This window comes from Saccostrea echinata, unplaced genomic scaffold (genome assembly GCF_033153115.1).
Source record: "Saccostrea echinata isolate AGI-Se365-2 ecotype Australia unplaced genomic scaffold, CSIRO_AGI_Sech_v1 ptg000014l, whole genome shotgun sequence".
Taxonomy (NCBI): domain Eukaryota; kingdom Metazoa; phylum Mollusca; class Bivalvia; order Ostreida; family Ostreidae; genus Saccostrea; species Saccostrea echinata.
Window position 1 is genome coordinate 19,206,258 of NW_026889763.1, and position 26,740 is coordinate 19,232,997.

Consider the following 26,740-nt stretch of genomic DNA (forward strand, 5'->3'; position numbering starts at 1 on the left):
ATTTTCAATAGGAGCCAATGAACATAAAATAAAATCAAGAATTTTATTATTGTAACATCAAAAGAAAAAAAATCTATCCAGTAAGATTATAAAAATCAAACTGTGAAGGAGTGAAAAAATACTTTATATTCTTCTTAAAAAGGGGTTGTAATAAACATGGAATTGGGTCTGTTAAATAAAGATAATCCTGACAATCAAACAGAGATTCATATCACTAAGTGATAATGTAACATATATAAAGGTCTATCAATAGAAAATACTTATATATTAACAGAGAGTAGGATCTTTAATTCTCATCATATGTACGGTCAAATAATATTATAACATCAAGTAGAGAAAAAGAATCAGTTAAATCCTAAACAAATAGTAATTTCACCAAAGTGTAAATCATACAAAGGATACACAGACTTTAGTTTACATGTATACAAAGAATCAAGCTCCAATATATAAAGATAATTCTTTTAATTCACAAATCCATAAAATGTAAAAATTCAGTGAGCTTAATTTTTGTCTGGTAAGATTCACTACAATGAAGATTTTATTCACAGTGAACATTTAGATGATATACTAATGTTTATAATTTATTTTTACTTACAATATCTCAATCTTTGGCAAATTTAATAATGGATGAAGATTTCTTCTTAATAAAAATAGTAAGTACAAAATTCACCATGGCATTGTGACATATAAGTCAATTTCATTTTCTACTATCCACTTTTCAATATACAGTAAATATGGCATAAAGGTGACAAACATCATGGGCTTACTTTGTAAAAATGACTCGGATGCTATATATGTACAAAAATAGGATAACTGATGAGATAACAACCTTGTATAATTTGACATGAGTGATGGTTAATTGATGTAGAAAAGTTGGACTATCCCACAAATAACGGGGCAAGAAATGCAAATATTCGAATAAACAATATGGCAAAGAAAAAAATTATTGCAATGAAAACTGGCCAGATGATTTATAATCAATTTTGGGAAATATTTACACAACAGTAATCATATGTAATTAACAACAGATAATAAATACACATTTAAAAGTTTGAAAGTATACATAGTAAAAGATGATAAATATATATACATTGTAAGTCCATATTTACAGTCATGTACATGTATTTGAATTTGTTAATTGAATAAAACTGTGTCAATTACACAGACTAATCCAATTTCTTATCTGATTATTTTTTTTAAAAATGATCATTTTCAACTAAATAAATACTATACTATATGTAAAGCATGTTTAAAAAATCTACAAAGGTGTAAAATTAAAATCAATGACTTCTAATGTCACCTTAAAAACAAAAAATCCCAACAGTCACTATTTATGGTTGAGTTGATTACTCCACAAATAACAACATTCTGCTTCATTCCCTTTGTAAGTAAAACATTACACTAAAATACACCTCTGTTCTTGACCTGTGATCTCTAGTACTGGATTTTGACCTTTAACCTTGGTCAGATGAATGAAAATCCACCAATCAGCCATTAATGCTGGGACACTGTGGTCCTTCATCAAGAGTTCCCTGGGTAGGAGATGACATGCTTACCCCTTTAGTTTGATTTTATAAAGCTTGAGTTTGAATCCACAGATTTCTGTGAGGACTGCTGAGAAGGCAGAGAGGACGACGACTTTGACGATGTTATAGAGGACAGGATTGGCTGAGACTCCCGAAATCTTAAAGGGGCTCTCCAACTCCTGTCACAAACATAGGAAAATAAATTTATATGCAATAAAGTCACACTTCTTATCAACAATGTGAAAATGAATAAGATTTATCTTTTTAACGTGCATGTATTTAACAATTCAATTTTGTTCTTTCATCCATACGAAGATAGCTATTAGATTAAATACCAAAGATTCAGTACACTTCTCTTTTTCACTACACTTTTCATTTGTAAATTCTTTGGTACTTTCTACCTGCCCAGTGTTATTCCAGTAAAAATTATCTAAAGGAGGTGTTTTTTAAACCCTACTCCTTACCAAAAAACCCGAGAAACACACTACCAAGACATTTGAAGTTTTTGTCATCCCTCCTACCATCAAGAAGATATAAATCTGTATACTAAGTCTTCATCTATGAATCACTGAATAAAATAGATTTTCCTCTACAATATCTGAGTTAAAAAAGAAATCATTTTTCAAGTTAATGAAACAACCTTTTCCTTTCATTGATAAACTTTTATATCTGAAAGGGTAAGTAAGCTCCTAAATGCTACCAATGACATCTTGGTTGTCCATGTATTCCTTTAAAGATTGGCAAATATTTAACAAGAGGCCCATGGGCCACATCGCTCACCTGAGCACATTGGCAAGGCAAAAGCACAAATCAGTTCAGTATTAAAAAGATTGGGGGGGGGGGGGGGGCTTGAATTTTAAACTACCTGATGATGCTTCCATGTCAATATAACAAATGGCTTTGTTGTACTTGAGAAGATTTTTTAAAAATTTTCCCATATATTCCTTTGCAAAAATTTGATCCCCCATTGTGGCTCCTCTCTATCCCAGGGGTCATCATTTGAACAAACTTGAATCTACACTACCTGAGGATGCTTCCATATCTGCAATATGACTGAACATAGCTTTTCTGTTCTTGAGAAGAAATTTTTTTCTATATGTGCTTATGTAAAACTTTTGATCCCCCTACTGGGCCCCACCCTACCCCCGGAGGTCATCATTTGAACAAAATTGAATTTACACTACCTGAGGATTCTTCCATATCAAAATGACTATACTTGTTTTTCAGTTCTTGAGAAGAAGATATTTTCCTATATGTTCCTATGTAAAATTTTCGATCCCCCATTATGGCCCATCCCTATCCCCTTGGGTCATCATTTTAACAAACTTGAATCTACACTACCTGAGGATGCTTCCATATCAAAATGACTAATCATGACTTTGCAGTCCTTCTTCAGAAGATATCTTCCTACATATTTCTATTTCAGACTTTAATCCTCCATTGTGCCCCCCCCCCCCTACCCCAGAGGGTCATGATTAGAACAAACTTGAATCTACACTACCTGAGGATACTTACACATAAATATGATCAATCAGGGCTTTGCTGTTCCTGACAAAAAGATTTTTAAAGATTTTTCCTATATATTTCTATGTAAAACTTTGCTCCTCCATTGTGGCCCGCCCTACCCCTTTGGGGTCAGGATTTGAACAAACTTGAATCTACACTACCTGAGGATGCTTTCATATAAATATGACCAATTAGGGCTTTGTTGTTATTGAGAAGAAGATTTTTAAAGATTTTTCCTTCATATTTCTATGTAAAACTTTGATCCTTCACTGTGGCCCCGCCCTACCCCCGGGGGTCATAATTTGAACAAACTTGAATCTACACTACCTGAGGATGCTTCCACATGAGTTTCATCTTCCCTGGCTTTGTGGTTCTTGAGAAGAAAATTTTTAAAAGATGCTATTAATTTTTCACTAATTCCTTATTATCTCCCCTTGAAAGAGGGCATGGCCCTTCATTTGAACAAACTTGAATCCCCTTCACCCAAGGATACTTTGTGGCAAGTTTGGTTGAAATTGGCCCAGTGGTTCTTGAGAAGAAGTCGAAAATGTGAAAAGTTTACAGACGGACGGACGGACAGACAGACGGACTACAGACAAAATGTGATCAGAAAAGCTCACTTGAGCCTTCGGCTCAGGTGAACTAATAAAAACTTAGTAGTCCCCCCTCCCCCCTTCCTCAACCATTTAATTAATGAACGAATTCCCCATCCAAAAAGTCACCACCATGTATTTCCTATTAAAAAGATTAGCAACCTTCCACAAAAAAAAAAATTAATTGGATTTCCACCCTCAGATGTTTTCCACTGGAATGGCCCTTTTTATCATCAGTCAGACATCTGTGTGCTATAAAAAGATACCGACCTTAAGTAAATCCTCGGCCAGTTTGAGGACATTGTTGGCCACCATGAGTTCCTCTTTCTTGTGAGGTTTCTGTTCCATCTGTAGATACAGGTTAATCTGCTCCGTGATCAGTACGGAGAGGTTGCGGTATTTTTTGTTGATCTTCAGCCCGAGGGTCATGAATCTCATCAAGTAGATGCCGAGGGCCATGCACCAGATGAGGAGTTCCCAGTTACACAGGAAGTCAAGGAAAGTCTCTGTGTCCTTCAGAAGCTAAAAAATAGAATATCATAAAATAAAAAATATACATCACATAAAATCATAATGAACCATAAATATGAAACTCATTCATTTTTGGGTTGGAAGATAACCAGGCTCCGTTTGCCCTTTATTGCCAGTAATATTGTATAATTTTGTGATATGAGATATAGTGACTGGTACCTACCTGTACACACATAAGAGTGAGGATGATAATGGTTGTGGTGAAGGAGGAGGATACGATAACATCCACTGACCTCTGGGGGCCTCGTTTCTACAACATATTTTATGTACATATAATGATATTATAATACATAAACACCAATGCTGTGATATCAGTATAATGAAGGATTTACTAACAGTCAAACCTCGTTATCTCAAACTTGATGGGACTGAGAAAAACTTTGAAATATCCCAGGATTTGAGATATCAGGGGTAAAATACTTAAAGAATAAGTGTTTGCAGACTTCCAAACAACTTTGACATATCAATAGTATTCAAGATATCAAGTGTTCCAGATATCGAAGTTCAACTGTATTTCAAAGGAAAGAAAACACAAAATGAGAATATTTTCCTTGGTCACATACTGTATGTGTACAAATTTTAGAGGATTTGACATTGTGGTGCCTCCTTGGTGCAATCCTACAAATACTGCCAAATTACACAGATATATGTACAATACATAGAGATTTAGATAACATAATTCATGAATGCATCAAACTGCCTCTGTATGTTTCCACAAAAGTTTGAACAGTAAAATAAGTACATGTATAGTAATTTGACATTAGCAATGGATGGAACATGTATCTAACAACTCCTGAGTTAAATGTGCTCACCTTTAAGTAGGATCTGAGTGAAAGCCAGGTTTTGATGTTTCTGACTTTGTTCAGGCGAAAATGTGGCATATCAAATTTACGTGCCCTTCTGGAGGAAGTTAAGTAGCAGAAATGTTTGGCATAAAGTAATCTCTGAAAATGGAAACACAATGATATTTGTTTATGCATATTGATATTTCTTACTTTGAAAATGCTACATGTATGTCCTTCATATTTCCATATCATTTAAAATGTTTAAGTCTGATTAAAATTAACCCCCTCCCCACTACATGTTCAACCTCCCATGCACACATAGAGTTTTTGTGCTTTGATTACAAGAAAGTTGGCAGATTCTAATCAAACAAAATAAATACATGTAAAAGAGAGAAAAAAAATGTTTATTTTCTTCTTTAGACTTACTAGAATAGATGAATTTGTTCTCGAATGTCACACGAACAAGGGCAGTTTCATTTTGTTCCAGAGAATACCCCATTATAGCTGCCTGTTTGTGTGTTTTTAATTACACTGTATATTATTCCATTTCACATATTCACACTTCACAGATTTAAAATCTTTTTTTTGAAAATATCTCAATGATTTTCATGTTTTGAGTGCCATCTTGTTTTATACTTTATAGGTATAATTAATGAGGTAATTATGTACTTATAGATCTTCAAAAATTGCCCTTAGCAATCAAGGCTTCTTATTAAGCTGTGAAAACTAATTTGATCTTATTTGTACAGTGAGAAACTGAGACTAACGGTTAATAAAATTGGGACGTTAGTATACATTTATAAACAGAATAATTTTTTTTCTTATTTACACTGTAAAATGACTTTATATCCAAATAATCGAATAGCAGTTTTACTAATCGATACTCGCATCATTCGACGATTAACTGGGTACTCGTTGACAACACTACTAGATATATATCAATCCTAACCTGAACATACAGACTTATTATTGGTTACCTGAAATGATGACCTCTTTGTTCAACTTTGACCTCTGTACAAACAATTTGACCTGTGTGTTCTAACTACTTGACATGTGTGTTCTGACATTTTGACCTCTTTGTACTTACAATCTGACCTGTCTGACCTATATGTGTGTCTGTACTTACAATCTGACCTGTATGTATTACAATTTGACCTGTCTGCATTTACAATTTGACCTGTCTGTACTTTAACAATCTGACTTAAGGACGACGGACCTAATTCAAAATTTCACGCCACTGCGCAGAAAACCGCGCATATGCCTTGAATCAAACTGACTTAATTATGTATTGCAAAAGATAGAAAATATACATTTTTCATTCTTTTAAAGATATTCAAACTGAAAAATATTGTAAATATTTTGATTTATATTCATTTGTTGATTTTATAAATAAATAATTTATTTGGCCAAGGTATTTTCATTAAAAATTCCCCCAAAATGTGCCCTACACCTGAGTTTGACATGCCCCCCCCTAAAAAATCTAAGCCAATGACCCATTTATTTTTTGGCATAATTTGCTGGTAAATTGTCTTGTGAACATTGTCCTTTAATATGAATAAAAATTCTATTGCAGAATTTTTTTCAATGATCACTCTTATACCCTACACTGACAATTTCCCATTACTTCCTATAGTAATTATCAATTTCCATCGCCAACTTTTGAAACACTCCCCATTAAAAATCTACATCGATAACCATATGATTTTTTATTGATTTTAACTCAACAAAAGTCACTTTACCTCATATTAAAATTTGAATAAAAAATATATTGCAGAAATGAATTAGGTCCTTCATCATTAAATGAACTTACTTGTTTGAATGTTCGGTCCGCTACAGACAACAGAAAGAAGAAAACACAACTCAGACAGAATCTCTGCAGAATTCCATTTGCCAAAACCATATTAAATCTGAAAGCATAATACATGTATATAAAATGTATACACATAATATGGTGTGAATATATAAACCATGTAAAATCTGAAAACATATTTATTAATAAATATAAATATATACACATAACAGCAATGTGATTACAAGTAAGAATGTGTTCATTGCAAGAAATTAACATCTATGTACTTTTGGAAGCAGCTTGCATTCATGTACAGTAAAACATGGTTATAGGGAAGTGCCAGGGATGAACAATTTTGATTCGTTATAAACATAATTCATTATATCTGTCAAGATTACAATACAATTTAGAGAGGGGGGGGGGGGGGGGGGGATCACTTCATTGTAAACATGGATTCATTATAAGCATGTTTGCTATATCCATGTTTTACTGTATACCCAATATAACAATTAAGAAAAAGAAGGTAGTTAAACTTTTCTTACCAAAATCTACATGTTTTCTACAAGTATGGTAAAATCATACAACTTTGTTAAACTCTGAAGATAAAATAATTCTTTTTAAGTATTTTTTTTCTCATGATTAAATGTTTGGTGAAACTTCAAGTACTTTATGCCCCACCTCCATGATTCCGCATTGAGACTCCAGAGAAGATTAACAAAGGCCTGTAGATTCAGGAGGTTATAGATGTCCTTAGTGTGGTAAATCTTAAATACGATCGGGACACAACCAATGATCAGAGAGAACACCAGTCCAATCAGGATATAGTCGGAACTCTCGGGGATGTTGTCTACTTTCTCAATAATTGTCCAGCCAATGTCTATCCCAGTCAGTTCTACCTTTTTAGCCTCACTTCCCTCCCAGATGAGACAACTCACTAAAAAACAAAAATATTACAATATTGGGTATCAGCAATGTCGCTGGAGAGAGTTAAAAACCATCACCTAGATCTTTGTGATTTCAAAGCCAATCTATTCTTGGAAACTTTAAAGACAACTGTAAACCATTTTTTTAATGCAAAAGTTTGTCACAGTGAAATAAAAATTCAGCAAGAAATTACATGTTAGATTGATAAAACTATGGATGAAAGTACTCTCACAATTTACAATACACTCTGCATGTACATGGATACCAACCTTTAAGTATACTCTCAATATTGACATTATATTCTACATGTACAGGAATACTGACCTTTATCTGGAGGTGTATGGTGTCCTAGCCCAGAACAGCTGGTGGGCTGAAAAATTAAAATAATATCAATGAAATACTGGAATTCACATTAAATGATCTTATATGCAAATCAATGGTATTATTTGATTAGAAATCATACTTGTATTTTCTCTTCTGTTTAAACATATTATCATTATACACCATGTACATACTGTGAATAACATTACAAAATGTTGTTACAAAATTGATTGTATTTCAAAATATACTTATGTAATTACAACACTTTCAACCTTCATACTTTATATCATTTTCTGTGTTATGCAAGAGTTTTTCATGCAAAAATGATATTATACAATTATGGTAAATTATTTTATACAGCCAAGATTGACTGGTAGTAATTAAAGTTGTTCAGTAGAGAGAGGCAGATAAGAATACAGTGCTATCACCTCAAGGATTAATAAAGCTAAAATTTCTAGAGTAAAACATTTAAAAAAATATTAATTTTTCAAACTTGCCAAACTTGAAGGCATTCAAATGGAGAAATAATAGCCAAATGTAGATTAGAGATTCTCCAAAATGTCCATGAACAGAATGTACAGAGAAAAATCTGTACTGACCATGCATAATCTACACATGATTAACATAATTAAGAGAGGTTGAAATATGAGTACATAGTTTACAGATTTATCCAAAGAAACCCTTTATTACAAATAAATCAAAATATGCACGTGATCCATGTCAATCTTGTGTAAAAATTATTCACAGTCTACTTGAATTATTGTCATGAATAAAAAATCTATATTAGCAAAAAAGAGCTAGAACTTTGCAAAGTAGATCATTTTTTGCACTGGCATTTATCAATCTTACATTTACACTACAGTAAATCTTTACAATAAAAAAAAACACTTGCACCCATTACGTTTTTTTTTATACACACATTTTTGACTAAAGGTAACTGTGAAATCATTGCAGTTATTATTGTCAATGGAAATATATTAACAGATTTTTATAAACACTGTAATAGTGAACTTTTTCTACTATCTACAGTAACTGCCCAACCTTTAGATAAAATCTGTCATTATTAGTCTGTTACATGAATTATCTCCCCTTAGTACTAAGAAAACGACAGTAGATGTCGCCAGACACATGCATGGCATAACCAGAGCCATATGCCTAGTGTGTTCACTTCTCCATTATACAGATAGCAAACAACAGAACATACCAATAGCTCCCCTGTCTATAAAACCATCATTCTACAACCTGATTTGATTTAAACTCTCGCAAGGAAAGATATCCGTAGTATAATATCTTGATCAGTTTAGCTGAGGACCCATACCATACTTAACATACACTTTTTTTTATTTATTTAGGGTGCATATCAAATATATGTATTTTAAAACTAAAAATATTCAGCACATATTTCTTTTGAATGATGAGAAAAAATTCTATACTTTTGAAAAATTCTACAATTTATCACCAGAGGTAAATAAATGATTATAAACATAATGTGAATGTGAACTGACATAACACCCTCTTGACAGACGGGGAAGCTACTGATATGTAAACAAAGATACGACAGAGAGCGGTACATACAGGCTGTAGTAGATTGATTACATGTTGACTGCTGTTCTTTCTCTCCAAACCATCAGGAGGAATTGCTCCAGAATTTGTGTTCTCATAACCCTCTGAGAACTCGGCTCGCATCTCATTCTCACTGAGCTCGCTGTCTGAGGAACTCGTGGAATACGTAGAGGTAGTGACGTCTGATTGGACACGGTCTTCCCATTCTTCAGAACTCACCGTACCCTAAAACAACAAAGTTCTGTATAAAGTAATGCAAGCTAAAAATAATTATACATCTCAAATACTTTGTGTGAACATCAAAGCAAACAAGAAGTCAACTTTGTCTTCCCATTCCTCAGATCTCACTGTACCCTAAGTAAACAAAATTCTGTTTTACATAATGCAGACTAGGAATTTACATATTTCTCAATACAAGGTACAAGAACATCAAAGCAAACAACAAGAGGTCAACTTTGACTTGCAAAAAAAAAAAAAACGACCTGCTCTACATATGAATCAAAACCTTGGATTAAGTAATTTTGATGATTTGCTGATAAAAAATGATGTTGCAAAGATCTTAATAGTTCCTCCACCTGCTATATAAATCTTCCTTACCTTGTTTCCATCGTCTCGTTCCAGACTTGTTGGAGTAAGCTCCCTTTCCTTCCGGCTCATTTTGTTGTCTTTTGTCAGTCGTCGTGGCCGACAGTAAGATGCCCCCGATTCTGAGCTATCATCCACTCGGGTCTTTCTTCGCCTCAGTCCCTGGAAGGTCCGAATCTCTGAATCAGACTCCGCCCTCTCTGAGTCAGACTCGGATTCCTTTTTCAGATCCTTGGTGTATTTAGGTGATGGTAGCTCTAGACTAGACATCTTTGTTTGAGTCTCGTCTGCTTCACTCATGTCTGGATGAATGTCAATGGAACTGGAGATCTCCATTAATTGGGCATCCTTCTTGTCCTCTATACTACCCCCCTCTGTTTGACCCCCCTCTATCTGAGTTACACTCTCCTTGTTGATATCTGGATTATGATCTGTCACTCTGTAGTCTATGACTCCATCCTGGTTTAGGATATATATCTGCCCATCACTGACAACAGGTGCTTCCAGATGGAAGTTAATATCATTTTCCAGTCTCTCCATTGCCACACTATCTGCAGACAGTATTTCTAGTGCACTAGCACTTGTGTGAATCCCCTTTATGGCACTATCTTCTTGTTTTTGGGATTGCTGACTCGTTGAGGAATTATCTCCCTTAGATTGCAGCTCTTCGACACTTCTTCCTCTTCTCTCGCTCTCCGAGTCGCTCTCCTGACTAGATTTAGTGGACACTTTTTTCTGACTAGATTGGGACTTCCTATCGCAATTGCTCCAACTGACCGACTTTTTGTCACTCGTGGACGAGGACGAGTCCTCAACCTTCACCCGTCCATTAGCAATCAGTATGCTCTCCTTGCTAGGTTCAGTTGACCTTTGACCTGTCTGGTCTGAAGCACTGACTCCACTCACTGGATTGGAGTTACTTCTGAAAGTGTTTCTTCTGCTTCTTTTTCCATCTCTACAATAAAATAAAGTTAAATAAAATAAGAAGAATTAATGAATTTTAAAAAATATAATTGTTTTCTAAAGCTTTATGTACACTGATGTGTTTTAAATAATTGCTTGATCGTTTTTTTTTTAATTCATTTTGCAAAAAATACCCAGTAAATACATTACAAAGGATTACTTTTGCAGATGCATCATGCTAGTCTTTTATGGGCAATTATTTCTGTACATTGTAGTTTCATAAGCACATCCAAGAAATTTTTTATCATTTTCCTACTTACAAGCAAAACTTTGGGTTTTGCCCTTTCTGTGAAGTGGTCTGTGTGATATGGGGGTAGGGGTTAGATATCTACCTGTTTAGCACTCTCTGCCTGCCAAGTGGAACTAACATGACGTATATTTAACTGTTTTTTGCCCTCTCTGTGGGGTGAAAAGTGTGATACGGGGCAATATTTACTTTACCTGTTTTTACCCTGTCTATGAGCTGGTCTATGTGACTGTGGGAGGCAATATTTACCTGTTCTGCCCTCTCTTTGGGGCAGTCTCACATGTGGAAGGCAATATTTACCTGTTTTTGCCTTCTCTATGAGGTGGTCTGTGCTACATATGACAGGCAAAATTTACCTGTTTTTGCCCTCTCTATGGGGCAGTCTCACATGTGAGAGGCAATATTTCTGTTTTTGCCCTCTCTATGAGGTGCTCTGTGCTAGGTGTCTGTGAGGTGCCTACTTGTGGAAGGCAATATTTACCTGTTTTTGTCCTCTCTATGGGGCAGTCTCACATGTGGAAGGCAATATTTACCTGTTTTTGCCCTCTCCATGAGGTGGTCTGTGTGACATGCGGAAGGCAATATTTACCTGTTTTTGCCCTCTCTATGGGGTAGTTTCACATGTGGAAGGCAATATTTACCTGTTTTTGCCCTCTCCATGAGGTGGTCTGTGCTACATGTGGAAGGCAATATTTACTTGTTTTTGCCCTCTCTATAAGGTGGTCTGAGCTACATGTGGAAGGCAATATTTACCTGTTTTTGCCCTCTCTAAGGGGCAGTCTCACATGTGGAAGGCAATATTTACCTGTTTTTGCCCTCTCTATGAGGTGGTCTGTGTGACATGTGGGAGGCGACTGTATGAGAATGAACCACCCCTAGAAGCAGCATCAGGATGGTGGGGATCACAACCAGAGTCAGGCTCAGTTCCTGTGTAGGAAAAAACAGGGTGAACACAGATCAAACTGGATAAGGAGTCATTAAAAATAAAGGCATATACACCAGAAATTCTACTCTCTTCCCACTCCAGTTTTTACACCTGGAATTCTTTGTTTTCCTCCCACTGCACTTTTTACACCTGGAATTCTTTGTTTTCCTCCCACTTCACTTTTTACACCAGAAATTCTATTTTTACTTGCATAGATATTTTACAGGAGGAATTCTCTTTGCTTCCCTCTGAATTTTTATTGAAGTTCTGTCTACCTACATCTTTAGTGACACTGTCACCAACATCACAGATGAAGTTTTGTCTACTTACGTCTTTAGTGACACTGTCACCGACATTGCGGATGAAGATGATAATGGTGAAGACCTGGAGGATGTATAACATTAGGAGGAAGAGCCAGAACTTGAATGTCACCTGCTGGCGCCACCTAATAATACAAGCAAAAATAATACAGTATTGAAATGTCTGTCTTCTTTTCATTTTCCCTATAGATGTAAAATGTCAGTAAATAAAAATATGCAGTACCAATTTTAAGCATTATGAAATTTTAAAAAAATCTAAGTCCATAAAAATGAAATAAGATAATCACATTATAATGAATTCAACAAAAAAAGCCAACAATTTTACCATCGATAACAAAGGGGATAAAACACAACCCTGCAGACTGCCTTGTGAGCTATGTAAGTCCATGATACTTGTGGTTTTGCTTTGGAAAAAGTTGAGCCTGTTAAAATTAAAGGTTATGCAGATCATAGTAAAAATAAATCTCAGTATAGCATGAATTAGAGCAGTCTTTATGGGATTAATTCTCCCACAGGAACATTTTCTGATCAGGGTATATTTTAGATGCTTGCTTACCAAACACATATATATTGAAAGGGGAAAAAAAGCAGGGTAAACTTTTCAAGTGAATTAATGCTATTTTTTCAAATGTATTTTCCACTATTGTTATCTGACATTTAAACTCATCTTCGATCAACAAGTTACCTAAATTTCATTTGATTCATAAACTTAACACCCAGATTGGAAGTGAATAAAACTAAAGGACAAACCGGCCCTCTTATGTTATTGAACTGACCTCTGACTAAATCTACATCAATTAACTCTGTCTTTATCTTCACATTCCTTCTTGGGGCAGACTGTATCCCCTACAACAAATATACACGGCATGTTACCATAATAACAAATTAAAAATGATCTGTTTTTCCATCAAGAAAAAAAAAGAGAAAAACATGCTTTTTTAAAAAAGGCTTCATACATTTTTGGGAAAGATGTTTAATTTAACAAGAGGCCCATGGGCCACAGCGCTCACCTGAGTAACTTTGGCCTTGCTGTTTTTCGCCTGATTTCTCCCCCCCCCCCCCCCCCCCCCGTAGTACTTATTGTGGCTGTTGCCCCGCCCATCCCCAGCGGTCATGATTTGAACAATTTAGAATCTACACTTCCCCAGCATGCTTCCACATAAGTTTCAGCTTTTCAGGTCCAGTGGTTCTTGAGAAGAAGATTTTTAAAGATTTTTCCTATATATTTCAATGTAAAACTTGGATTCCCTATTGTGGCCCCGCCCTACCCCGGGGGTCATGATTTGAACAATTTAGAATCTACACTTCCCCAGCATGCTTCCACATAAGTTTCAGCTCTTCAGGCCCAGTGGTTCTTGAGAAGAAGATTTTTAAAGATTTTTCCTATATATTTCAATGTAAAACTTGGATTCCCTATTGTGGCCCCGCCCTACCCCCGGGGAAAATGATTTGAACAATTTAGAATCTACACTTCCCCAGCATGCTTCCAAGTAAGTTTCAGCTTTTCTGGCCCAGTGGTTCTTGAGAAGAAGATTTTTTAAAGATTTTTACTACATATTTCAATGTAAAACTTGGATTCCCTATTGTGGCCCCGCCCTACCCCCGGGGGTCATGATTTGAACAATTTAGAATCTACACTACCTTAGGATGCTTCCAGATAAGTTTCAGCTTTTCTGGCCCAGTGGTTCTTGAGAAGAAGATTTTTTAATGACCCCACCCAATTTTTGTATTTTCTTGATTATCTCCCCTTTGAAGGGGACTTGGCCCTTCATTTTAACAATTTAAACTCCCCTTCATCCAAGGTTGCTTTGTACCAAGTTTGGTTAAAATTGGCCTAGTGTTTCTTGAGAAGAAGTCGAAAATATGAAAAGTTTACAGACGGACGGACAGACGGATGGACAGACGGACGGACGACGGACAACGGGTGATCAGAAAAGCTCACTTGAGCTTTCAGCTCAGGTGAGCTAAAAATGACACACAATCTGTAGCAATATGAAAATGCAGTATGTTCAAAAAAATTGATCACGGTACATGTACACATGTTCCAAGTGTATGAGAATTTGTGTGCAGTTGAATTTACTATTGTTTATTGATTCAAGTAAATCGTCATGAATCTGACAACATTTTTTACCTGTAAGACTCTTGACTCCACCGACTGCTCCCAAAGTTGTTTGTCGTATGATCCAATCTAAAACAAACAAAAATTTAAGTATGTAATACAAAAATAATGTTCAAGATAGGTAATTATCAAATTGTTTTCATTTCAATAAATTATTATATTCCATGAAATCATATTTTCATAATTTAAAAATGAACTCGAACTCACAGATTAGTGACCTGTACAGACATTTATAATAAGATTAATAATGCCCTCTGACTTGTATTGACCATAATAACATTTGTAATGCCCTCTGACCTGTTGACCATTATAATAATATTCATAATGCCCTCTGACTTGTATTGATCATAATTATTTTCAAAATGCCCTCTGACTTGTATTGACCATAATAATATTCATAATGCCCTCTGACCTGTATTGACCATAATTATTTTCAACATGTTCAAAATGCCCTCTGACCTGTATTGAAAATAATAATATTCATAATGCCCTCTGACCTGTATTGACTATAATAATATTCATAATGCCCTTTGACCTGTATTGACCATAATAATATTCATAATGCCCTCTGACTTGTATTCATACAAGTCAGAAAAAAAACTTTTTTGGTTACTCAATACTGAAGACAAAGAAACTCTTAATTCTGTGGGCAAATTCATAAATGATAACATGTTGTAGTAGCCATACACTTTTATATATAGTATTCCCTTTAACTGAAATAGTACAATATTATTGTTGAACTGAGCAATGTCATTTACAAATTGTTATACTATCCATTGGTATATCTTTTCTTTATTATTGTAATAATTTCATACTTGTCTGTTATGGGCTCTAAATTAGAAAATAAATGTTCTGTTCTGTTCTGTATTGACCATAATGATATTCATAATACCCTAGCTCTGACCTGTTTCTGATACCAGGCTACAGTATCATGGACTCTATCCATTCCTTGTTGACCTCCTGCTGGTAATGTTGTTTGAGCCAGGACACACCTCTTAAAGATGATTCAGTTTATCCAATGTAAGCCGGTTTTCCTTTACAGATTACCTCCAGGATTTTCTTCTTTCAAATTGATAAGATTCTGTTTGTCACTCCTAGATTTTGCCGTACTATTCACCACTGCTTACTCTGGTGTCAGCTTCTGAAACTGGAAACACAATGCCACTCTCCGGAGAAATTAAGTCACACTGGCAGAGAGAAACTCCAGGAGTTATCTAAAATAGGAAAATGAAAGCTGACAACAAACTGTCATAATAAGCACTGAATTTAAAATCCCCACTGAGGTGTCATTCAGTGTACATTCACACACAGAATTCACATTAAAGCCTTCTATTTTTTTAATCAGTATAACCAAAAAGCTCTAAAATTCAGAGTTGTTGAAATACGGTGGAGGGAGATGAAATGCATATATATGTAGAAAATCATTCCTTGCAATTTCTAAAAAAAGATTTTTTAAAAACCAGAGACAGTGGTTTGACATAAATCGTGTGTAGCTGTCAGCTATTTTTGGCCCCTTATATGAAGTCACTACCTTTATATGGCAGATAAAGCACTCAAAAGCTCATTTATCTTTTAATTAGCAACATTTAACTTCTCATTCCTAATTAAACATCTTATAATCAAAATAACTGCTGAGTGCAGCACTTTTTTGTCATGTCACAAATGTATGGACAAAATAAAATAAAATGTACTAAAGAGTCACATTCCTATATGGTTAAATAGTACATGTGTATTTTAAACTGTGTCAAATTTCAACACCAGCCAATTTTTAACATAAAATTTCAAGTACAATTGTATTCCAAAATGTACTCGGAACACATTACTAATTAAGTTTACGAATGTAATGGGTGATTCTTAATAGTACATGTATGCATGATTGTCAAACATTTGCTAAAAATCATTTCAAAACACTATTTTGAAAGCAGAGAATTTCTCCAATTTGTCAGTGGAGTAATTAAAATGTCATTACAGCATTAATTTCCTCTAAGGCTGCATGAACTAGGAAATCATTTCAGCATTGTGACAATTGGTATCTTGATCAATACATAAAGTGTGTCCTTGATTTGAAAATTAAATGTATCAACTTGACCCTGTTTCAATTAAATATTTTCCCATGAGTTATAAGACATTATAGAACAAGTACCATATTCCTGTGGATGTTATCACTGGCCCCTAGACAATGAGTAGATGTTGCTAGAAACAAATTTTAAAGATTAAATCATTTAAGAAATTAAACCAACTGAAATTTGAGGTTTCTCTATTTTTTTTTCCAGACATTTAATGGGTATTTTTAAATTACCAGTAATAGAATTATATCCTCTATTCATCAAAATAGAGGACACAGAAATGTTTCAGTAAATGATCCCTAACCCTACCTAGAATACAACTCTCATGTTATCATTTATCTCTCAGTTCTCTTTAAAGTAGAAAACATTATCATTTTCCTGAAACCTTTTTCATGATACATCTCCTGTATAAGTTTCATAATTCCCATGGAACATCATTACCCCTAAAAGAGCACAAAATTTCAAATGAATTAGCAATGAAATTGTTCCATGAAATCAGATTTCCTTATATATTCATTTAATATGTTTATAGGTGCTTTATGAGAAATTCTCCCAAATGAAGAAAAAAAGAGAATTAATGTTGAACAATTCATTGCAAGGACTTTTAGTTCTGCTTTGAAAATGATTGACTTTAGTGTCCTTTCTCTACATCAGAAGAAAATTAAAGAAACCCCCTGATGTGAAAAATAAAATCCAGGGCATTTTGCAGATATGGCACAATTCTCATGATACATCAAAGCCCAGTTTAATTGCTTCACTTTAATATAGTTAGTATCTCTCATGTGTATTGTAAATAAAGCCAAAAGATGAAAAGTAATAGAGTGATGTCATTGTTTCAAATATTTCCAACCTCTTAAATTGTGAAATTCAGAACATTTTGGTGTGCAGTTCAGATGAAAACACAACCTGAGGGATGAAGAGTGAAATAAAACTGATACTTTTTAGGGGCACCTGTCACTTAAATCTGCACTATAACTAGAAAGTCACCCACACATAAACCAATGATATCAAAACAACATGTAGTCTAATTTAGTATAGCACACTCTGACAGGAGAAAGGACAGATAAATTACCGGTACTTAATTGAGGATCAATGAACAAGATAATTAATATAAGTACCAATATCATAATTAATAAACAGCAATAGAAAATCAGGAGACCACTGTCAAATTCCTTTTTGGGTGACACAACATATCGCATGTTCTGGTTAACTATTTTAATGCCAAATACTGAATGCCATTAAAAAAAAAATTCATGAATATTCTTGAAATGACCATAAATGATATCTATTTTATCATATTTCACTGGTTCATAATGAACATGTATGTTCAAGAATAAAATTATAAACTGATTATAATAAGGCTACTCAATGGGTTAGTTCATGAAGAAATGAACAATACATAATGATTAAAATAAAGAGTTGTCTTTCTTTTTTGAAATAAAATTCAGTAAGTCAGTCAGCATGATTAAATTCTGTAGAACAATATAAACATTAATTCTTATGATAAAAAAGAAATTTAAAAATTATTCTATAATAATAATAATAATCATATTTTGAGAAACTACAGTCTTCTTTTTCAATAAACACTACATAAAATTACAATTTAGGACATTTTATAAAATATAATCAACAGTCAGTGTGGCACATACCTGAGAACAACGTTGTCTACTGGCACTTGCCAAACTTCCCAATAATTAAGGAATGATTTAATCATGTTAATAGCTACCCAATTTATATGGTATAAAGTGGGTTGGGGCAGTTTACGCTTTATAGACTGCGAAGCAGTTTATAAAAAAGTGTAAACTGTTCCAACCCACTTTATAACATATAAATTGGGAAGCTATTAAGTTCATTCCTTATAATTTAATTTTCATCCATTTAGTGTAAGAAAAATATGATTGCCCTTAAAAAATGACTTCAAATTGTGCAAAATTTAAATGTAACATCAGGCGGATCGATTTGTTTTTGACGCAAGTCATTGTGACCTAGGTAACCCAATTTATACGATACAAAGTAAATTTTTTATCCAATCAAATGGCTTGTTACAATCAGAATTAAATTATTGCACAATATTAAATGAGCTCTGAATATGTTTCAAAACATGAATTTCTTTGATTGTGTTCAACTTTTTTTTTCAGAAATCATAATGCGTTACTGAAATTCATGTTACATAAATTTATGTTACTCAGAAGGAAAATTAATTTCATGAAATATCAAAAAATTCATGACATCATCAGAATCATGAAGTCCAGTTATAAGTTAACTAGACCATCATGAATTATTTATACAAAGAATTAAGTTCATGAATTTCGTTTATGAACAATTATTATTATTCTTGAGTAATTCCTAATCATGTGGCCGCATGCAGTTAAAAAATTCCAATCCTCTCTTCCACACAGCCAAAACATGTTTCCATTGATTTCTTTGATGATTTGAAAGCAATAAGGTATAAATGTGCACAACGTTCACACACGAGCCAAAAGTTTAAAGAATGCAAACAATCTATATTTGTTCCTGTTTTTTCATTATTTCCAAGAAAATCAAATACCCACAGAAAGTGTCTATGCATGTCACTACCTTGCCTATTGTACAATATCTTACATTTTTACCTCCATTGTAGAAATAATTAATATTTTATAATATTATGAAATTTAAATGTGGTCTTACTGATATGAGTGTAAATGCCCCCTGATGGCCATTGATTGGTGAATATACAAACATATTATTATTATTATTGTGATAAGGAGTAGGACCATTCACCCAATTATATGTCTTTTTAAGCTATTTATAAACATGATAAACATTTTACCGACAACCAATTCTGATTTTCTGAGAAAATCCCATGATCATGATTTTGGCTATACAAGATAACTCTGTAATTTCTCCGACTATTATTCATGATTGTATGAAGAACGGAGTGAGGTATGCATGCTATGCATATGGTGTCAAATATCAGTAAAATGTAATGCTATCCTCCAAATTCATACAAATTTGTACAAGTTTAAATCCCTGAAAAAAGCATTCATACCCATGGCTTCCATATTAACTAATATAATCTGAGGAGAAATGAAAGAAAAATGTTCAACCTCCCTATCTTAAGGTCACTTGCTGCAAACAAACTTTTCTTACTTTCAAAATTCATGAAAATAAATACAAAATTTATGTTGAAATATGTACAAACAGGAATAAAATAACCCACTATAAATAAAATTTAATTTTCTTAAAAAATATTCTCAATAATGTCCAATTAAGTAATTAAAAAAAATTAACTAATAATAGGAATTTGCAAACATTTTGAACATCAAGGTGTTCAAAGAAAATCTACAATATTCTTAATATTTTATGAACTTGATATTTTCTTCATCCAAACTATGCACCAATCCATGTATCTAATTTTCTGTCTGTGACAAGTGTAACTCATTCAGGGAGGAGAAAAATGTGATGGACCAAACCGCGATTTGAACCCCAGGGCCCCCTGAATCTTCAGTCAGGTGCTCTACTAGCTGAACTATCTGGCCACCATCTGTACATCACATTTCTCCCTTCTTAGGGTCTTCGCCCCCCAAGACACCAACCCAGGCTCTTCCCTGACAGGTCTTTCACCTGTCACTTCCAGGGCATGGCACAGCACCAAATGTAACAGGAAAGGAGAAAAAATGCAATGTACCAGACGGGGATTTGAAGTATCCCTTGCTCAGGGAAGGTTATGCAAAGAACTACATCATGACTGGAATTGTTTGTCATCACTTCTCCATATAAGGAGAAAAGATCAAGTTGTTCAAAAAGTGACTTCATAATATTCATATGTCAGATTCAAAAAAAAAAAAAAAATATGAAAACATTGCATGATTACATCTTATCTACAACATGTATGAGGTTTCTGTGCTTAATTTTCACAGTGACCATGGTGACTGCATTTCATTTCTCATGTATTTGCGTGAGACATTTAATTGTGAAAATTTAACTGCCTTACTGCTTTCACATTGACCAAATATAATACCACAGCTCCGTAAAACCAGTGCCAATACTTCTTTTTTAAATAGCCAATTTCTCTTACTAGATAAATGTTTCATATAATACTGGAGAATATTAAAGTTAACCATGTTAACCTGTTATTTAATATTTTCACATTTCATCATGTGATAAAATCCTTAGATGTTTTTATATATGTGCAATAAAAGGTTCTAAAATGTTTAGTAATATCTCATAAAACAGATATTTATCATAAATCTGCTGATTCAGTTTAACTCTTTGTAAGGCCAAGTTCTGACAAAGGTTACCAATTTTAAATGTCCGATTAACATGATTAACAGATTATTTATGATCCAGGCACATCTGTATCAGATCTGAAATCAGCTGATACTAACTGATTAAATATGAAAGAAAATTAGTGCTTTGTCATTATTTACGAAAAGTTAAGCACTGACTAAATTTTGCATAATCTTTTCCTTTAAAAAAGGGACAGGGAGGGAAAAAATAAATAAAAATGTGTCTAATAAATAACTCACAGTGATATCTCTAACATTACATGTACTTTAAATCATTTAAATGAATTCAAACATGTACTTACAGTTTAAACACACACAGTAATGGAAAGAATCCAACAACTGGTTTAAGTCATTCACATTAAAGGTGAAAAGAACTTAAAAAAAGAGGAGTTTAAGCTTCCTAGCTGACATCAATTGTTCCCCACATTTTTTTTATACATCCTGTATACAAGTATCTAGCCTATCAGAGTTCTTTTTTTATGTTACAGTAACATATGAATCATTGGGAGAGAGAGCATGGAGATCGAGGAATATTTTTTTCCTTGTTTGGATCATGATGTGTATCATAGTATACAATTATGTCTAGCAATTTCACTTTTGGCCACACTAATTTGTACTAACAATAATTTTTAGGATTTTCAAAAATAAAAATTAGGGTAAGAGGATGTAATTAATTTACAATTATTACTTTTCAATTTGGAGTTGAAAATTATGAGGCTATCAAATACAAGTTACAAGAATATTTTTTGTTTTATTCAAGCTTAAGTGTACAGATTTCAAAGAGTAACCACTTTAAAATAAAGACATTAAACCATTAGATATCATTTGTATTCAATAAGAACTTAGTTGATATTGTTTTCAATAAATAACAAGATGTGTTTGTGAAACACTGATGCCCCCGTATGGCAGTTTATGTCGAAGAATAAAGTTTCTCAAATGCAAGTCAAAATCCAGGCCAAAAGATAAAAAATGTTGATACCCAAAGAAAGATCTTGTCTCGAGGAAAACACCTGTGAAATTTGAAAGACCTAGATACAACTGTTCAAAAGTTATGGTGAAGGTTAAAGTTTTTTAAATAAAAGTCAAACGTCAAGGTCAAGGTCAAAGTGGTTGGTATCCAAAGGAAGATCTTGTCACAAGGATTACATATGTGAAGTATGAAAGCCCTAGCACCAACCATTCAAAAGTTATGGCCAAGGTTAAAGTTTTTCAAAAGTAGGTCAAACTCCTAGGTCAAGGTCAAAGGGTCAAAGTGGTTGGTATCCAAAGGAAAGTCTTGTCACAAGGATTACATATGTGAAGTATGAAAGCCCTAGCATCAACCATTCAAAAGTTATGGCCAAGGTTAAAGTTTTTCAAAAGTAGGTCAAACTCCTAGGTCAAGGTCAAAAGGTCATAGTCGTTGGTATTCAAAGGAAGGTCTTGTCACAAGGATTACATATGTGAAGTAGTAAGCCCTAGCTCCAACCATTCAAAAGTTATGGCCAAGGTTAAAGTTTTTCAAAAGTAGGTCAAACTCCTAGATCAAGGTCAAAAGGGTCAAAGTCATTGATATCCAGAGGAAGGTCTTGACACAAGGAATACACATGTGAAGTTTGAAACCCTAAGCACCAACTGTTCAAAAGTTATGGCCAAGTTTAAAGTTTTTCAAAAGTAGGTCAAAGTCCAAGGTCAAGGTCAAAAGGTCAAAGTTGTTGGTATCCAAAAGAAGGCCTTGTCACAAAGAATACACATGTGAAGTTTGAAACCCCAAGCTCCAACTGTTCAGAAGTTATGGCCAAGGTTAAAGTCTCATAAAATTTTGCAAAAGTGGGTCAAACTCCAAGGTCAAGGTCAAAAGGTCAAATATGATGGTACCCAAAGAAAGGTCTTGTCACAAGGAATACACATGTGAAATATGAAAGTCATAGCTCCAACCAATCAAAAGTTATGGGCAAGGTTAAAGTTGACAACAGACAGACAGACAAACAGACAAACAGACAAACGGACAAACAGACAAACAAACAGACAAACAGACAGACAGAACAAAAACAATATACCCCCGGGATCTTTCGATCCAGGGGTATAAAAAGTATTTCAGCTAGGTTTCAGACTTCACTTTCAATGAAAGTTATGTTTTGCAACATAAACATCATTGTATCATTTTGAACATGTTGAAAAATTTCCTTCCCCAAGTCCCTGTCTCATGCCAAGAGGAGGGTCTGCATTGCCTACAAATGAGCCAGACATTTGAAAAGTTCCCATAACAATGCACAATACAGATATCACTGTCATCCAACAGATTATACCAAGGCAAACAGGTGGAAGGAAATTTCTATGGTTTGCCAAATAGTATGATGTCTCAATGTTTGAGTTGCAAGAGATGATTTTCTGAACTTGTTATACCCTGGCACTAAATATATGAAACTGAATCAAAATAGGGCAGCCACTATACTTAAATTTAGCATGTGAACTGTCAAAATACCATAGAACTGAGGACCTTTGTGCACTTTTTATGAAGTTCAAGTATAATCAAAATCTGATTCCCTATTTACACGACCTATCAAATCATTAAATACTATCTGTGGTTCTGAGAATTCTTATTTTTCCAGGGAGGGAATAAGTATAAGAAGGAAAATGCATTTACTTTAGTGTTTGCCTTGTTCAGAAAGAGATGTTACATTGCATTTTAGTTTCATTTCTACAGTTTTTCTGTTCAAATCTGTGCATATATAATGCCAGGGACATGCCAGATCTTGAAATCTCAATTGCATCATTTTAAGCATTTTTTTTTTAATTTGATTGAACACACATCATCAAATATTCCACAAACCTTTGTGAATATTATTTCTGTTGATATTCTCTTTAAAGTTGCACAGTGACTGAATAACGCTTCAAAAATTTCCTAGGCTTCCAGTTCGATGCAGTAAAAAGAACAACTTCACATCAAGGGTTTTTACATGTAGGACTTTTTACTATTGTACAAAAAATAATAAAGATAGGCATCAGTAAAAAAAATTAACACTGTTATGAACTGAACTTTTTCAGGCCTACATGTCTGTCATTTGTCAACCACGTCATCATGTGTACCAAGGTCTTTGTTTTAGAAAGTCAAATTTCAAAAATTTATACTCCGAATATTTTGGCCCTTGGGGGCAGATGTTATTTTTCCATAATACTATTATTTGAATTCCTTATTTATTTATATAAGTGGCAAATCCACATCTGGTATGGCTTTAAAGTTGAATTTATCTACTGTTTGATTGAATATTACATAAAACTAAAATGATGATGTTAGTGTACAATGGTATGTGAACTACTAACCAATGGTTTCCAGATCAAGTGAGAAATGCCCTTTACTCAGTAAATTGTAAATAATTTTAATTATGACAATTTTCTTATAGAAGATTTGAGATATTATTATGAAATTCAAGCAACTTAAATTCCAATACAAGGCAAAATCTGGAGTCAATCATTGTTGAAGAGGAAATTTTACACAGGAAACAAAACAAATTATCAATTTTTGTTATCTCCCTTTGCTGAAGGGGGTCATTTCTTCCTAAGAAAAAAAAAAATTCCCCATAAATATCATACTTAAAACACAAGATTATAGAGTCTGACTGCTACATGTAACAAGGACTGCATCAGCTAGAGTCAGGTAAAATATGCCCTCCTATCAAAGATCTATGGCAGACCTTGATCTCTGACCTTGATGATCCATATAGCAGAACTTAATAGGAAGAACCAACAAACCATAGGACATCATGAATGTGAAGGAAGTGAACAAATAGGTTCAGATTCTAAATAATAATTAATTATTCATTCTCATCAGAATTGTAGCTTTACTTCAATAAAACTCGCTGAATAATTTATCATGACCAATTGACCATTCAGCATCTGTAATTTTGTAAACATTTCAATTTTGTTACATAGACTTGATAGGGTGCTTAAGGTCTGTCCCCATCACTAAATCCATTTGCCAAAAATCAATTAGTTTTTCTTCTCATGACAACTGCTGAGCTAATTTTTTCTCTTCCAAAAAGAAAAAAAATAAATAATAAATAAATAAATAAATAATAAAAGCAGTAAATTTTACTAATATGCCTCTCATTTTTCCCAAGGCTGTTTCACCATCGTAAACATTTATCATTTTTAGACAACATATAAATTAACAAGTTTAAGTAGGATCAAACAAATATGTCAGTACCAGTTTCTAAATGTGGACTACCAACCATGAATTAGGGAAATATGCAGTAAATGTCTTTCAAAAGATACTCTTATCCAGTTACACTGGTGTCTTATGTGACTTAGTATCAGAGAACAATATGGCCTTTGTTACTCGCAAGAAAAGAAGATTACGTCTGACAGATTCTCAATGTCGATTATGCCTTCAATTACCAAGTGGCACATATGGTGCGGAACTTGCGTAATCAAAAATATCTTCAGCAACACATCTTGTGGACTGAGCTATTGTCTCAATTAAAATTAGACTTTTCAACAGAATTTCTATCACAGATGAACGGCCTATAGGAAATCCTTACCTTAACCTGCCATTTTTTTCACTTCCTAAATTATTGATTTTAGTCGATAACCCTTCGCTGTACTCCACTTATCACCTCCCTCCACTGAAGATTTTCGAAACTTATTCTTGCATTCCGATCCCGATGCGAAACACTAAATGCAATGAACCCATAACGGACATTTCAACATTTTGAATCATGGCCGTAGGAACCGGGGGGGGGGGGGGAGGGACGTGCCCCCCCCCAATAATTTTGCCGATATATAGATTACTATAGAAAAAAAGAACTACTATATGCTTGTGCCCCCTCAATAAAAACGTCTGATGACTTTTTTTTTTTTTTTTTTTTTTTTTTTTTGCTTGTTTGCTTATCAAGGAATTAATTTTGGTTGATAGTGCCCCCTCAACTGAAGATGTATGGCTGTGCCCCCCCCCCCCAAACTGAAATTGCTTCCTACGGGCCTGTGAATAGTTGTTAACAGTGGTAAAGTTGAAGTGTCCATGAATATGAGTACATTGACTGGCAAGACTAATTTAAATAGAATTGTGTATTTCTAAATAAATTAACTGGCTGAGAACCTAGAAGAAAACATATTAAAAATGATCATACTATATTGAAAAAAAAATGTTGACTACAATACTTATACATGCATTTTGCATGCGTGTATTATATCTAATTATATGTTGTATCGCAAAACTTTCTAAAAGCATAAATTAATGAATGAATTTTCCACACTTTTTTTTAAAACACTTTTGACAACTATTCCAAGACTAGGCTTTTTGATTCCATAGACAAAGTTCTGCTTCTTCACTGATTAAAAAAGGATCGAGTTATAGGAAATTTCATATTTACTGTTTGGTCATGACATCTACAAAATAACATTGTTAAAAATTATTCTGATTCTATACACAAGTTCTCTGAAGTTGATCGAGTTCCTCATTGAAAATATATGTACTAGTCTTAATTTGGAGACCAGGTCTTCCAACAATCTGTTGGAATACTGATGAGCACCAATTCTGCTCCTTTATCAGACCCTAATATAAGGCACTTGTTTCGGTAATAATAATAATAAATTATTTAATCCATAGTACGATAATAAAATATTATACTATATGGGTTAAAAATTTATTATACAAGTGCATGTGATCAGACCACCTGTTTTCAAAAACCGTAGGAACCGGAGGCACGGGGGGGGGGGATCCCAATAATT

The 26,740-nt window shown here is 33.9% G+C and overlaps 1 protein-coding gene across 2 annotated transcripts; it reads right to left on the reverse strand.

Annotated features, from left to right (window-relative positions):
* Positions 1-1,137: 1,137 nt before the first annotated feature.
* On the reverse strand, positions 1,138-25,608 carry LOC133186899 (protein PHTF1-like). Of its 2 annotated transcripts, none has more exons than XM_061322287.1 (16): positions 25,552-25,608; positions 15,602-15,911; positions 14,710-14,766; positions 13,355-13,424; positions 12,904-13,000; positions 12,589-12,703; positions 12,139-12,260; positions 10,136-11,078; positions 9,572-9,763; positions 7,979-8,024; positions 7,409-7,664; positions 6,752-6,848; positions 4,969-5,100; positions 4,320-4,406; positions 3,896-4,147; positions 1,138-1,705 (listed from the first exon to the last, which is right to left on the reverse strand). In XM_061322287.1, the coding sequence occupies exons 2-16, from the start codon at positions 15,641-15,643 to the stop codon at positions 1,553-1,555; spliced, it is 2,661 nt and encodes an 886-aa protein (XP_061178271.1). In that variant the 5' UTR covers positions 15,644-15,911; positions 25,552-25,608; the 3' UTR covers positions 1,138-1,552. The 2 variants fall into 2 exon arrangements, with proteins under 2 accessions (XP_061178271.1, XP_061178270.1); XM_061322286.1 differs by having other exon boundaries at positions 1,139-1,705; positions 9,551-9,763.
* Positions 25,609-26,740: the final 1,132 nt, after the last annotated feature.